The 15923-nt window shown below is 34.0% G+C and overlaps 2 protein-coding genes across 3 annotated transcripts; both read left to right on the top strand.

Annotated features, from left to right (window-relative positions):
• The first annotated feature begins 717 nt into the window (after positions 1-717).
• On the top strand, positions 718-2316 carry LOC130814675 (ATP synthase gamma chain, chloroplastic). The gene has a single exon (XM_057680817.1). The coding sequence runs from the start codon at positions 1008-1010 to the stop codon at positions 2085-2087; it is 1080 nt and encodes a 359-aa protein (XP_057536800.1). The 5' UTR covers positions 718-1007; the 3' UTR covers positions 2088-2316.
• A 131-nt stretch (positions 2317-2447) lies between these two features.
• On the top strand, positions 2448-15625 carry LOC130814674 (starch synthase 3, chloroplastic/amyloplastic-like). 2 transcript variants are annotated; one of them, XM_057680815.1, is made up of 16 exons: positions 2448-5211; positions 6890-6953; positions 7059-8687; positions 8803-9017; positions 9110-9377; positions 9735-9910; positions 10617-10724; positions 10850-10959; positions 11823-11928; positions 12112-12282; positions 12633-12761; positions 12921-13103; positions 13169-13300; positions 13377-13488; positions 13877-14000; positions 14172-15623. In XM_057680815.1, the coding sequence occupies exons 1-16, from the start codon at positions 5083-5085 to the stop codon at positions 14302-14304; spliced, it is 3789 nt and encodes a 1262-aa protein (XP_057536798.1). In that variant the 5' UTR covers positions 2448-5082; the 3' UTR covers positions 14305-15623. The 2 variants fall into 2 exon arrangements, with proteins under 2 accessions (XP_057536798.1, XP_057536799.1); XM_057680816.1 differs by lacking the exon at positions 12633-12761 and having other exon boundaries at positions 14172-15625.
• Positions 15626-15923: the final 298 nt, after the last annotated feature.

The following is a 15923-nucleotide window of genomic DNA, read 5'->3' as shown; positions in this document are numbered from 1 at the left end:
TAAAATACAATAGACAATATCCTTATCAAAGAAAGGTTACGATCAGCGAGACCCTCAATTAGATCAATACCTACAGAGAAAAATAAAAATAAGACAAATAGCACGAGCCAAAGCAAGGCAAGACAAGATAATAACAATCAACTAAAAATAAAAGGCATTCAACAACATTCTATTACCATTTATCTTAATGTCATTAAGAGGGTGTTTGACATGTCAGAATCGGTTGAGACTTGAAATAAACCAAGTATCATGTTTGTTTATGGGGAATAGGCGTAAGACTTCCAAGTCTCAACTCTCCGAGTCCCACCTTTTAATGTCTTATGGGGTAAGAAGACATTTGTGGTGAGACTTATATTTGTTAGAAAATGACACTTTTGTCATTAGTGAAATAAAAAGGACAAAGATATAATAAGGATAAATTGGTAACTTGTAATTATTTTTTATTATTTTTCTTTCCAATTTTCATTTTAAAACTTTACCAAAAATATAAGATATTTTTTCTTAAAGTCTCATTTCAAATCTTACATATAAGTCTCACAATTACCATTTTCATCTACCAAATATCCGCTAAGTAAATTCCATTTAAATTTGATTCAAAAGGTTAAATATACACAATTTTACCTTTATAATATGCTTATTAGTAATAACAAATACTTCAAATTATTTCCATTAAAAGTAAATTAAAAGTGGACGTATACCAAAAAGAAGTGAAACGAAGTGTTGAAACTATAAAATCTATTTTACCTCCCAATTCAACGGTCTAAATCTCCCATCTTATCCACCATAACCAAAAACCTCATCCACACCCTCCTTACCTCCACCTCTCATTTCCCTCCATTTCTCCACATCACACCCACACAAAACCAACCCAAAATCAACCATTTCAATCCTCAAATCACTTAGATAAGATTTCCTACACAAAATCTTCCTCTTCCTCTTCCTCTCTCTCCCTCTCTTACCTCCATTCTTAGAGAGAGCTCCAACAAACCCAAACAAAATCACCCAAAATGGCCTGCTCACTCTCTTTCAGCTCCTCCGTAAGCACCTTCCATCTCCCTCAAACCACCCAAGCACCACCCTCAAACACCTCCATTGCCGCCCCTAACCCAATCCAATGCAATCTCAGAGAGCTCCGAGATCGTATTGGATCCGTCAAAAACACCCAAAAAATCACCGAAGCTATGAAGCTCGTCGCTGCTGCAAAAGTGCGACGAGCTCAAGAAGCCGTTGTTAATGGCAGACCGTTCTCTGAAACCCTCGTTGAGGTCTTATACAGCATCAATGAACAGCTTCAAACCGAAGATGTCGATATCCCACTTACCAAAAACCGACCCGTTAAGAAAGTCGCTCTTGTGGTGGTTACCGGAGATCGCGGTTTATGCGGTGGGTTCAACAACACGATTCTGAAAAAAGCAGAGCAGAGAATCTCCGAACTCAAAGGTCTAGGGTTACAATACACCGTCGTAAGCGTCGGTAAAAAGGGTAACACTTATTTCATCCGTCGCCCTGCAATTCCTGTCGATAGGTACATCGAGGGAAGCAATTTACCGACAGCGAAAGAAGCTCAAGCCATTGCCGACGATGTATTTTCTCTGTTCGTCGCCGAAGAAGTGGACAAAGTCGAACTCCTATACACAAAATTCGTCTCGTTAGTGAAATCCGACCCAGTAATCCACACCCTTCTTCCATTATCCCCAAAGGGAGAAATCTGTGACGTTAATGGAGTCTGTGTAGATGCTGCGGAAGACGAGCTATTCCGTCTTACAACAAAAGAGGGGAAATTAACGGTTGAAAGAGATGTAATGAGAGCAGAAACAATATCATTTTCACCAATTTTGGAATTCGAGCAAGACCCAGTACAGATTTTGGATGCTTTATTGCCATTATATCTTAACAGTCAGATTTTAAGGGCTTTACAAGAATCACTAGCAAGTGAACTTGCTGCAAGAATGACAGCCATGAGTAATGCTACTGATAATGCTCAAGAATTGAAGAAGACATTGTCGATTGTGTATAATAGACAGCGTCAAGCTAAGATTACTGGGGAGATTTTGGAGATTGTTGCTGGTGCGAATGCTTTGGCTTGATTTTGAATTGCTTTTATATGCTCTGTTTTCTTTCCTTTACCTTATTTCTCTCTTACTTACTATTTTTGGAAAGAAATTGAGATATTGTTGGTATAAATATGGATATTTATTGCGTATTTTGGTATTGCTGGTTTAATGAACATAGATGTCATCAATTGATGAGGGTTTAGAATATTTTAATTTGTAATTAATAATTTCATGAATTTTATGGATCATACATTGCTATCTAGCTCATTTTGTTTTAATGATATATTATAAGTTTATAACCTTGTTTTATATTAATACTTCTACTTCTTTGCCCCCTTTAAATTTAAAATATTAGGTGAATTGAAGTTGAAATTATTTAAGTAAATTTGATTTCAAATATATGAATCTCCAAGAATTGATTCCTTGGAAAGATTATTAAAATAAAATATAATGAAAATTCTTAATATTTGGCAAATTGAAGTGGAAGCTTTTAACTTGATGGTTTTAAGTTAATTTGATTTCAAAATATATGAATTTTTAAATATTGATTTTTTTAGGAAGATTATTAAAATAATTTATAACGAAAGTTCTTATTTTATAATATAAAGTATTAGGCAGATCGAAGTGAGAACTTTTAACTTGGTGTTAATTTCAAATACTATATAGATTTTGAAAAATGGATTTTTTTTGAAAAATTATCAAAATAATTTGTAATGAAAGTTGTTATTGGTTATCTATTAAACGTCTTTGTTTGAAGCATAATTATTTAGCTAGCCAAGAAGATTGAAACAAATTATGAAATTCGACATGCAAAATCACCATGGTAGATTATTTTGAGTGCTCACATTGTATGAAATTAAATGAAGCTTCAATAATATTGACTTGATGAGATTGCATTGTTATCATATTTGTAGTGTGCATTTTTTTAAATGTTAAATAAACATGTTGGCACAAAAATATTTTCTCTTATTCACTCTAATAATTACATTTAACTTTTAATATTGTTTATGAAAAACTCTTACTGTCTCTTTTTTTTTTATCTTTCACTTTGAGTTTTTCACACATATTAAAGAAGATAGAATCTTTAGATTGTAGTGGGTATTATTTTAATTAAATACTTCCTCCGTTTCATAATACTTGCTACATTTTCTATTTTTGGCAATTTCATATTACTTGCTACATTTCCGTTTTTAGTAATAAAACAATCATTTAAAGTTCTATCTACCCCTATTTTTATCCTACTTTATACTCTATACTCTATAATAAAATATATACTATACTCTATAAAGTAATCTAAAGTAATGATTGTATTGAAAGTATGAGAGAGAAAATAATTATAAATAAAAGAAAAATGGTACATTAAAAAAAAAGGGGCGGTTTTAAGGGGTAAAAGTGGGATAAAAACTTTTTAAAAATAGAATGTATTCTAAAGTGGAAGAACTTTTGAAACTACTCGTTATAGTAATGTGGAAGATCAAAAAAGAACGGAGGGTGTAATATTTATTTTATTCTTAATTTATACAGTATAACATAGTCAAGGGAGATTTTGTTTAATTTGTTTCAATACAAAGATCATTAATATCAACTTTGTACAATTTAATCATGCACAATTAGAAATATTAATAATAGAATTATTACATTGGTCAATAAGTCCAATTAAATAGGACAATTAAGGTGAATAAGTTGGATTGGAGTATTACAATAAGTATAAACACAATGCTCTTTGTATCTTCATGAATTTGTCATAAATAATAAAATAAAGAAAACTATATTTTCATCGCGCTCTATATCTTAATGAATTTATCATCAATAATAAATAAAATAAAAGAAAACTATACTTTCATCAGTAAACTCAGAAAAATAAATGACGTATAGGAGAAAGCAACATTGAATATTTAATTTTTTAATAAACACATAACCTAATTTTGCTAGTAATTTAGAGGGATCAAGTAGTATTTTCTCGTGCTTTCATAAAAAAGAAGTATTTTCTTGTTTTTTTACTTACATCCAAAAATTTTAAATGCATTTATCAGACTATTTATAAGTAAAATTATACACAACTAAAAATTATATAAAAATTTAATGTTATAAAAATATACAATAACACGAATAAACAAGTATGCACAAAACCATGCTTTTTAATTGCAATACGTGAAATCTCATAGGATAATGAATAATAGAAGTATAAACTAAAACTTTATCACAAATTCTTACGAGAGACAGTTTCTAGAGAGACAATTTTTATTTGGGCTTGCCTAAAATAGATAATATAGGGTAAGTTTCTCATAGGCATTAAGAATATTGCAAGTACTTAAGTACTTACTCGGTGGGTATTAAATATATTGTAAGTAGATATTAAGGATAATATAAGTGGACATTAAAAATACAGTAAGTAAACATTAAAATTTAATGGATTAAGCCTCAGGAGACCAGCTACTTAATTTGGGTATACAACTAAAAAAAGAACTACTCAACCATATCTCAAAATAAAAAGCTTATATTCTTATTTTTTTTCTTTAATTTATATTAATTAAACTATTTAGATGATATTTAAAAGTGTAAAAACAATCTATTTGACATGAAGTTTGGTGAGCCCACAAATCAAATCTATTTGAACAACTTTCAGTCTTTCACAGTTTCACCCATCAATTCAGAAACCAGAAATAAACGGTGGAAAATGATCAAACATCGAGTATGCAAACGAAAACTGAACAAAAACTTTCCAACAAACGGCTCAAATTCCAAGGCCGTGACTTATAATTCCACCCAGGAAGAGAATTGAAGAATGCAATGGCTTTACTAATACCCAAATTTAGCCTGTCTACTTATCTTGATATTTTTCCATTTCTTACTAGTTTTTACAAAAACCAATGAAAAAGAATCACTGAATTTCATTAAAAATTATTTTTGCTGATTTCAAAAACCAAATGTGACACTAATCAGAGGGAGATTTTGGATTCTCGAATGCAAAGAAGAAACATTGGGAATTGAGAGTGAGTTTCTGATAGAAAGCAAGAAAATAGCAGCCATGGATGTTCCTTTACAAACTCAAAGATCATCTTTCTTGTGTAGACAAGGTTTTAGACAAAATGCCCATTCGAATTTCAGATCATTTTCTGGGGTTTTCCCTTTTAATCCATCCAGTAGATCCTCTCAAGTAAGTATTGAGTTTATGTTGTGAATTGTGAACCCTCTTAGTCTTTCTGATGATGGTTTTCTGTATTGCTTGATTTTTTTTTTTTTTGTGCTATGACATTTTTGTGACCCTTGATATTATTGGGTTCCACCTTAAAATAGAGTGGTTCAAGTCTATACTACATATCTATTAGAATAAAATGTAAATTAAGATTAATCAATGAATATTTAAAAAAAAAAAAAAAAAGGAAGATGATGGTGAGATGGAAATGAATGAGTATAGTTTTTAGGCTTTAGATTATAATGGATTATACTAATTAAAATGACTCCTTGAATCATGTGCACCTTTAGTTTATTTGAAGTTGTTGGTGATGTTTGCTACTAAGAGTCAATTGAAAATAATCTTTTAGTTATCTCTAATGATGCATGAGGTCGACTCTTAAACCGCACTTAGATGGGAGCCAATTCAATTTTTGGCATTGAGGTAATGAAATATTGTTGTGGTTGTTGGAGGCTTGAGCCTTGGACGATAAAAAAAAAAAATTCAAACTTGCTCATTTGATTTGATTTTATAGTGCTATGGGAACCCAAATCTGTATAAACAATGGATAGCTTGTGATGTGGCAATGGAGTTACACTTCTTTGTATGCTATTGTGCCTTGGCAATGGAACTAGACTTGCCCATTCAATATACCCCAATTATGAGTATTTATTTACATGTTAGGAATTTAACCAGGTTGATGTCTTTGTGTCATTCCAATTGTTGTGCTACAGATTGGTCTTGTTGCTTAATGGTTTGTAATTAGTGAATTAATCATTTTATTATTGGGAGTTATTGTGAATGTGAACATATAATCAGGACGACACAAGGTGCACATACTCAAGGAAAAACTATGACAAGGGGAGGAATGATTCCAATGACTTATATAGTGTGCACTATCTTAATTCATGGATGTAAGATAACTTTCCCACCCCCTTCACATGTGAACTCAATTAGGGTAGAACACATTTATTTTCCGACCTACCATTTAATCTTTAACCGAACCTTTGACTCTAATACCATGTTAAATAGGTTGGACTTATTGTGAATATCAACATATATTCGGGAAATACGAGGTGCACACACTTCATAAGCCAATGAGATACCATTCCGAAACCATATGACAGTGGGAGGAAGGGCTCCATGACTTACAAATGTGCATACTATCCTTAATGTATCGATGTGTGACAAACCATCCCAACAGAGGTTAAACTTTGTATCAAGAATGGAGATCTTGTCTAGTACCTAAAAAGCAATGGATCAACTTGCCCATTTGAATATTTTTCTTTGTTCATTTTTTATTCTGGGGTTTCATTATATTTTCAGGCTCTTTTGGTGGATTGCTTCAATTTCAATGGGTTGGAAGTTACTATGATACATACAAATAGTTCATTTCATACTTATTTCTACATATGTTCTGTGTTCATATTATTAGGATTTCCATTTTCTTCTTTTTGTTGATTGGTATTTGTCTCTCTGAAGTCATATTTGGATGAACTTGGAAGGAATTTTTAATCAATTGGACTGTCAGTTTTGGTATTAAAGATAATAAAAATTGGTTGTCTGCTTGGTTTTGGATCAGTAATTCCTTTTTGTGATATTGTTAGTTGTTTTGATTTATTAACTATATTTTTGTTCTTGCTACACATTTTTGTCCTAGTTTTATTCTTACAACATAGAGTATTCAAGAAATGGGTTTTTCCGTCCATGTTCTGCCACCGGAGGTTAGTATTGTGTTATGTTTACTTTGTCGCTTCTCTTTTTCGTTCAATCTTGGCCGTAATTTCATATATAGACAGAAAATCAGCAACGCTCTTGAATCTTAATAGATTTTTCCAAGAAGAAACAAAAAGCATTGTCAACATCAAGGTCCAAAAGCCCTACTCCAAAAGAATTGGCCTCAAAGGTTCCTGTTGGAACTAGCTCACAGAAGAGAAATGAAAGGAATGAAGAAGACGGCAGCAATTTAGTTTCTTCATCTCCGGAGAATAGTAGGAGAGAATTCGAAATAAATTCTAATAGTGGTGAGGAAAGTGAGAACTTAGAAGTTCCTCTAGTAAATCGAATCGAGCAAGGAGAGGATGCAACTAATGGGAAAATTGGAAATTCGCTGAAAGATATCGATAGTGCTAGTAAGTCGATAGGGAAAGGGATAAGCAGTGATGCTGCGTTGATTGATGAGACGGAAATTGAGTTTGAGCTTGAGCATTCAGACGATGATCACAAAATTACCGTTGAAAATCAAGTATTGGAATCTGAAATAAAGTTTGCAAGAACTATAATCACTGATGAGGAAGAAAATGAAGAATTAAAGGTAATTGAGGATTTGGCTTCAAAAAAACAGCTAAGCAATGAAGACAATTATGGGGCTGATGCGAAAATCTTGGTATTGGAAAAAATGGTTTCCGATATAATCCCTTATGAGGAAAATGTAAGGGATATATCTTTAGTGAGCTACAAAACCGTCGAGTCTGACAAGAATGTTTCTGAAAATGAAGTGCTGGGACCCGAAACTGACCCTGATGATGAGACGAAAGTTGATATTTTGGATAATAAGTTAGGTGATGATGATAATGTTGTGGAAACTGAGGTCTTACGCTCTGACATGAGCGGTACAATATCCACTTATGAGAAGGAATTGGAAGAGTCATTGCGAAAATTGGAGTTGAAGAGGGAAACACCTGCACGAAAACAAGTGATGGAGGAAATGGCTGTGGAGAATTTCTCTAGTGGCAACAAAATCTTTATATATCCGGTGTCAGCAAAACCTGATCAGGAAATAGAGCTTTTCCTTAATCGAAGCCTTTCAGATCTTAAAGATGAACCGGATGTGCTGGTCATTGGCGCATTTAATGACTGGCGCTGGAAATCGTTTACCACCAAACTTCAAAAGACCCATCTCAAAGGAGATTGGTGGTCCTGCCAGATTCGTGTTCCAAAGGAAGCATATATGATAGATTTTATATTCTTTAATGGGAAAGATATTTATGACAATAATGGGAAGAAGGATTTCCACATAGTTGTGGAAGGGGGTATGGATTTGTCTACTTTTGAAGTTTTTTTGCTCGAGGAGAAACGTAGAGAACAAGAAAAGCTGGCAAAAATAGAAACTGAGAGACAGAGACATGATGAGGAGCAAAGGCAAAGGGAGAAAGAGAGAGTTGCGAGTGAATCTGATCGAGCGCGAGCAAAGGAAGAAGTGGAGAAAAGGAGACGAAAACTGAGAGATTTGGTGAATAAAGCTGTTTCATCTCTGGAAAACGTTTGGTACTTCGAACCTCATGAGTTTAAAGATGGTGATTTGGTGTGTTTGTATTATAACAAGAGCTCTGGTCCACTCGTTCATGCGAAGGGCGTTTGGATTCATGGGGGTCATAATAGTTGGAGTTATGGGCTCTCGGTTGTTACCCCACTAGTAAAATCCGAGGAGAAAGGTGGTGACTGGTGGTATGCTGAAGGTATGATAATTCTTTTTACGCAAGAATAACTTTCGGAAAATCTTTTGTGAAAGTTACATTTTTGTATTGCTTCTTAGTTCTATATACTGATCCAGTTGAGTGCTTCTTTGTTTAGTTACTGTTCCTGATCAAGCGGTTGTCTTGGACTGGGTTTTTGCTGATGGGCCACCAAAGAATGCTTCCATTTATGATAATAATAAGCGAAGAGATTTCCACGCTATTGTTCCCATGGCTGTGCCTGATGAACACTATTGGGTTGAGGAAGAACTCCGTATTTACCATAAACTTCAGGAGGAAAGGAGATTAAAAGAGGAGGCCGTACGTGTCAAGGTAATCATTTTGTCAATAAGGTTTATCAGAATGGTATCTTATTACTGGTATTTTGGATACTTTCCTATCACTTGTGTTGTTTCATGGCACAGGCCGAGAAAATAGCTTGCATGAAAGCTGAAACTAAAGAAAAAACATTGAAGAGATTCTTGTTGTCTCAGAGGCACATTGTTTACACCGATCCTGTGGATGTACAAGCAGGACAAGATGTCACCATATATTACAATCCGTCGAACACCATTTTGCATGGGAAAGCAGAAGTTTGGTTTATAGGTTCCTTTAATCAATGGACCCATCGCCGAGGCTTGTTAACTCAGAAAATGTTATCTGCTGAAAATGGCTGTCATGTCAAAGCAACTGGTAGGCTTAATAACTTCTATACTCTATGATCAAAATCTAATCCATGGAAAGCAGAATTATTTGGTGTTTTGATTTTACATTGCTTATAGTTTGAACTTATTTTACTCGGACTCTTCATTTTGCTTCACGTACCCGTGTCCGATCCTTGATGCTCGGACATTGGTATGATACTTAGATACTTCATTTTAGTCGTAAAATTGAATATTTAGACGTATCCAACACTTGGACACGTATTAGTATCTAACATTAGTACCCGAGTCCAAGTAACATAGGTTTGAACTTTAAATATTTTTTTAGTTTTGCAAATGAGAGTTTTAGCCCTGATAATTTGGTGTTTTGACTTTACATTGCTTGTAGTCAAGATACCATTGGATGCATACACGATGGATTTTATTTTCTCTGAGCAGGAAGATGGTGGAGTTTTCGACAATAAAAATGGTATGGATTACCATGTACCTGTCTTTGGTGGTATAGCCAAAGAGCCCCCTTTGCATATCGTCCATATATCCGTTGAAATGGCACCTATTGCTAAGGTACAATTTTTCATTGTGCTAATGTTAAAGCAAGTTTTAGTTATCTCAACTTTTATTCGTAATAATATTTCCTATTGCTATGTACAAGCCAACAACCCTATTGGTAAAAGTTTTATCGATAATGTGTTACTAGACCACTAATATTTCTCTGTTTATCGTTGTTGCTTCTTACGTCTGAAAACTGACATATCCGCTATTTGATATCCATTCTGATCCAACTCGGATATCTGGTATTCGGCATCTGACTAAAAAGTCGGATATTCGAATACCCGACTCTCAAAAATGGATATTCAATTCCGTATTCGATATGCAAATCTTTGAATCAGATATCCGACCCGAATTATAATTTCAAATCAGATATTGGATTGAATCAACGAATAATTGTATCATCAGATAGTTTTGTTCAGCCTTAGTACATAGGGGATGGCTTCTAACTAGTCAATGGCAGCACAAAGACTTTCTTGCTCAAAAATGATACTGATTTTTATATTTAAGATGAAACCTAGTTTTACAACTTGGATCGAGAACTGAAATGTCGCAAAGGAGGATACTACAACTTGTTGAGCATTTTCAGAAAGTAATTTCGGTTGTCACTTATTTGTATATTAGTGATCTTATTTGAGGATACTGAAGTTTAATTTTAAGATGAAATCAAGTTGTTTACACTTTACAAACACAATAATTTTTTATCCGAAATCTGCTGCAGGTGGGTGGCCTTGGAGATGTTGTGACTAGCTTGTCACGTGCTGTTCAAGATTTAAACCATCATGTTGATGTAATTCTTCCAAAGTATGGTTGCTTGAACCTTAACCATGTAAGCCACTTCTAAATTTTCTATTCTTTTTCTTACTGAATCAGACGTTCCTTTTAACTTTAATTCATGAAATTATCAGATAAATAGGTTCTTAATTATGAATTTCTATCATTGGATTGAAATAGGTGAAAGACTTCCGTTACACCAAGAGCTATTCATGGGGTGGTACCGAGATAAAAGTTTGGTTTGGGAAGGTTGAAGGCCTTTCTGTCCACTTTTTGGAGCCTCTAAATGGGTAATTGCTGAAATTTGTGTGTAACAGACTGTTTTATGTGGCTACCAGATAAGCAGGGATGGGATCATAATGTTTGCATCATTATCATTATTATTTTCATTACGCCAATGTCATTTAGCGGCTCCCACGGTCCCACCCATGTGGGTTTGGGGGTCGGATGTATGCAACCTTATTCTTGTTAGTAATAACAAAAAGATTGTTGCCGATTGACCATGGTAGCAAACATTATCTGCAACTTTACATGAATAAAGCACATGATTTGATGAGCCAATTAAATTTACTCGATTATAACCTGAAACCAAAGAACTATAAATCTTTGGCCCCATCGAAATAAGGCACTATGTCAAAAAACCTGTAGAAAATCATTTTGGGAGTGGATGTTTGAAAATTGAGTGGTGAGTAGTAGGCAAACATATTTGCAACTGAATGATGTGTTGCTATCTAGTGCCTGAGCTTCAAATGAACGTTGACACTGAGATTAGTATCTGCCGTAGATTTCCATGGTGGAATCTAAGTTCTAACTCCTGAAATGTCATAAATGTGGCATTACTTGGTGAAAATTTATCACTGTCCACCATATGTAAATGAAGTGTTATCTCTAGACGTCATTATCTTCTTGCGATACATCGTTGAGATTAAATTTAAGGCTTTGGCATTGATATAGATTGCGTCGTTAGAAGAAATCTATTATGCATAACATAAGGGTAGTGTTCATTTCTACAAGTTGAATATGGGGTACTTATCTTGAGAATGCATGAACACAGGTCATTCATATACTGCTTGTAGTCTACTTCACATTTTTAATTTGCTATTGTGTTTGTGCATGATTTTTTCATTCGCTAACGGTTCCTTGTTTCGGACAGATTATTCCGCACCGGTTCTGTCTATATTGGCAGAAATGATGGTGAGCGGTTTGGCTTCTTTTGCCACGCTGCACTTGAATATCTCCTCCAAAGTGGATTTCATCCTGTGAGTTCTGAATTCAAACTTTTTTTAAAATTTAACATAATTTTGTAAAGTAAAGGTGAACATCCTCTGGGTTGCCATGGATTATGGTTTCATCTTTTTTTTGTCAATAAAGGTGCACTTTGAGTCTTTATTTTTTCAGTTTTAGCTCAAATGCCAATTTAACTTGTTCTTTCTTTTGTGCAGGATATAATTCATTGCCATGATTGGTCAAGTGCTCCAGTGGCATGGCTTTACAAAGAGCATTACGGGCAGTATGGTCTTACTAATGCTCGTGTTGTCTTCACTATCCATAATCTTGAGTTTGGTGCATATTTCATTGGAAAAGCGATGGCATTTGCGGACAAGGCTACAACTGTGAGTATATACATTTGATTGTTTTCTACATCACCAGTGTGAGAACTGAGAAGGGCAAGTGGTTCACATATGTGGCCTCACCATAGTGCAAAAAGGTCACATCGCATCACATTTGCCGCATTGTATAGGTTTTCAAGAAAATTGAACGCATTGTAAAGGTGTACAAAAACCGCGTTTTGGGTAGTATCAAGAGATATCTCATGCTTTCGACCGATCACAACCGTGACTGCATTTTTGCACTATGGTCAGTGGGCCTCACTTTCTAACTTCCATAGTGGTTCATTAGATCAGTTCTAACTTTCGATTATCTCGTGTAGTTGTACTATATTTTTGATGATGTATGCTATCAGGTTTCCTATACCTATTTAAAGGAGGTTGCTAGTAATTCTGCAATAGCTCCTCACCTGTACAAATTTCACGGTATATTAAATGGAATTGATCCAGACATATGGGATCCGTTTAACGATAAGTTCATTCCAGTGAGTTATTCTTCTTTTATGCTGTATACTTTCCCGGGCTAGTAGTGGGTTATTCGGGTATTCGGGGGAAAAAGGTAGTGTACGCGCTTTACAATCCATGCTTAGGTGCTCTGAACTGGGGTCAAATTCAATTAGTCTTTTTCTTGCTCTGAATCCCAGGTACCCTATACATCGAAAAATGTCATAGAAGGCAAAAGAGCGGCCAAGGAAGCCTTACAACAAAGGCTTAGCATAAAGAAAGGTGATTTTCCGATAGTCGGAATAATTACTCGCTTAACTCATCAAAAAGGCATCCATCTCATCAAGCATGCTGTTTGGCGCACTATAGAGCGTGGTGGCCAGGTACTTTTTTTTTTTTTTTTTTTGGTTCGTGCGTAGAATTCAACTTAAGTGCTCCGCATTTGCAGGTTGTGTTACTGGGTTCCGCTCCAGATCCACGCATACAGCAAGAATTTGTTGATGTAGCAAATCAATTGCATAATTTGCATCACGACCGTGCTCGCTTTTGCTTGACTTATGATGAACCTCTTTCACACTTGGTACTCAACAATATACTTCAAATTCATTCTCAACGATTTACTTGGTATTCAACTAATCATGCAATTTTCGGTGTAGATTTATGCAGGCTCCGATTTGATTCTTGTCCCCTCGATATTCGAGCCGTGTGGTCTTACGCAACTTGTTGCTATGAGATACGGTTCAATACCAGTTGTTCGTAAAACGGGAGGTATGAAGTATTCTTAATTTGTTCAATATTCTTCTTTGGCTGTGAGCCCGTGATTCCCGCAACATCATGAAGTACTCCATCCGTCCCATTGAATTTGAAACATTTTCTATTTTTATCCGTCCCACTTAACTAGCATCATTTCTATTTTTGGACAATGACACACCACTTTTTTTTAATCTTATCCATATATTTTAACTCTTTTAATTTCATCCACACAATTCATTCTCTCTTCATTATTACCACTTTCTCAAAAATCCTCCTCTTTTTTTTGATTCAATTTTATCAGGACAGATAAGTATTCTTTTTTCGTACGTGATGTGTAGACGTTCATTGGCTTTTCTTCCTCGTGCCAACATCAAATGTTCACATCTGTACTCTTGTTTTATAGGACTTTACGATACTGTATTTGACATTGATCATGATGTCGAGAGAGCAACAGCACAAGGTTTGGAACCCAATGGATTCAATTTTGAAGGCGCTGATCCTGCTGGTATTGACTACGCTCTCGATAGGTAAGTTGTGTTCTAGCTGCATAATGGAAATTCAAAACCGATAAATTAATCGTATTGATCATAAACATATATATAAGTTCGAGAGAATGGTACCTTTCTTCACACACCCAATATTTTCTGTTCTACAAGATGTATGCTTTAGTTCTGATTACGTCCTACTGGTTATATCAGGGCTATATCGTCTTGGTATGACGGAAAGGACTGGTTCAACGCATTACAGAAGCGTGTGATGGAGCAAGACTGGTCTTGGAATCGGCCAGCGCTCGAGTATATAGAGCTTTATCATGCAGCACGAAAGTGCTGAGGAGCTCGCAGTCTTTAAGAAGAAGGCGATTAGAACACACATTTCTACAGGTTGTACAGGTTTTAAGTTTTTGTGTTCGGCATATTCCATGATATCATAGTCATAGTAATGTGAAGTAGTAGAAATTTAGGCATACACTTAAGCATATCATAAATGGAGCGGTTCATGATTATTAAATAAAATAATTTATCAAATAAAATGATTTTTTTTTTTGTGTCTAAAGGTGTGCCCGACTAATATAAAAGTAATTATTAACATATGAGCTTCTTATTTTGAGATCGTCTCCTCAATAGATTATCTCACACAAGTAACTCTAAGTTTTTTTTTAAATATAAGATAGGCAGAGGGAAAATTGTATATACACCAATTGAAATAAGATTTAATGCTCTACTTCTATAAGTTATGAACTTAATTTTTTTCAAATTCAATTCATTTGAATTCATATTTCCTAAATTATGAAAATAAGGTGAAAGAGCAAACAAAGGGCCCTAACCCCTAAGTAATGGTTTTTTTAGTAAAAATTAATCAATTAAACACCTTTTCTTTAAATTAAAAAACCCATGATTATTGTGAATCATATCACCCATACCAAGTGAATTGGTAAGAAATAAAGAAAACCATTCTTTTGCAATCAAATACATTTAACCAAGGAGTTATATTAATCAACTAGTAGTAGTTAGGACCCTAATACATTAGATTAATGAATGGTTGTAATTAGAAGCTTTTAAGGTTAAAATGATTTGAAGGATTAATTTATAAAGACAAAGCATTATCATTATGATAGAAATGTATTTTATGATTGCAATTTATGATACGTGGGGTTTCTTATGTTGTGTGCAAGGTGATATAAGAGCCATATAATATGCTTTGATCCTTTTATTTAGTAGATTAGATTGGTCATGAAATGACCAGCAGCATCTTGATGAGGATAATGGTTGTAGTAGTAGTTTTGAGTGACCCATTCAGGTGGGTTTTTGACTAGGATGAAATAGATGTATTATTTATTATATCAACATGAGATTGACGCAGTACCTGATAAGATTAAAAATTAAATTAAATATTTTTTTTAAAAAAAACAAATTAAATAAAAATATAAACTACTCTCAGTGAAATAGACTGTTTAACTCATATATAAAATGCGTTTTTTAATAAGACCGTCTCATATAACAATTTACTAAAAATGTTGGCATAGTGAGGGGAACACTAACACAACTACATTCATGTTATAGTGGAGAATATTTTCCATTTACTCTTTGAAGACCCACAACAACTTATAGCAAATAGGTGTTCATTGGATCACTTTTATGTTAAAGTATGCCTTTTTATATCATGTTCTTTCTATATGATATGAAATTTGAGACTTTGCTTAAAGAAATTTTCCAACCCGACTTTTAAATACTCTTTAATTTTAAAAGATGAAATGATTTGAAATTGAAAAAGTCTCAAAATTAAGTACTTCTATTTAGGTTATTGATTTACAATGTGTTAATGTTATCCTCAAACTTTTATACATACATTGTATTTAAGAAAATTAAGACTCGTTATGAGATTGCCAGATCATATATACGAACAATAAAATGCAAGAAATTATTAATAAAAATGTAGCAAATTCGATTAAA

Source organism: Amaranthus tricolor, chromosome 6 (assembly GCF_026212465.1).
Source record: "Amaranthus tricolor cultivar Red isolate AtriRed21 chromosome 6, ASM2621246v1, whole genome shotgun sequence".
NCBI lineage: Eukaryota > Viridiplantae > Streptophyta > Magnoliopsida > Caryophyllales > Amaranthaceae > Amaranthus > Amaranthus tricolor.
The sequence above is the reverse complement of the archived record's forward strand: the minus strand, read 5'-3'. Positions and strand labels throughout refer to the sequence as shown.

Bases quoted from the DNA above. Each gene is read 5' to 3' on its own strand.
- LOC130814675 (XM_057680817.1), top strand. From the start codon at position 1,008: ATGGCCTGCTCACTCTCTTTCAGCTCCTCCGTAAGCACCTTCCATCTC.
- LOC130814674 (XM_057680815.1), top strand. From the start codon at position 5,083: ATGGATGTTCCTTTACAAACTCAAAGATCATCTTTCTTGTGTAGACAA. The intron at 5,212-6,889 runs GTAAGTATTGAG...TTTTTGTCCTAG, and splicing joins CATCCAGTAGATCCTCTCAA to TTTTATTCTTACAACATAGA. The intron at 12,762-12,920 runs GTGAGTTATTCT...TCTGAATCCCAG, and splicing joins TTAACGATAAGTTCATTCCA to GTACCCTATACATCGAAAAA.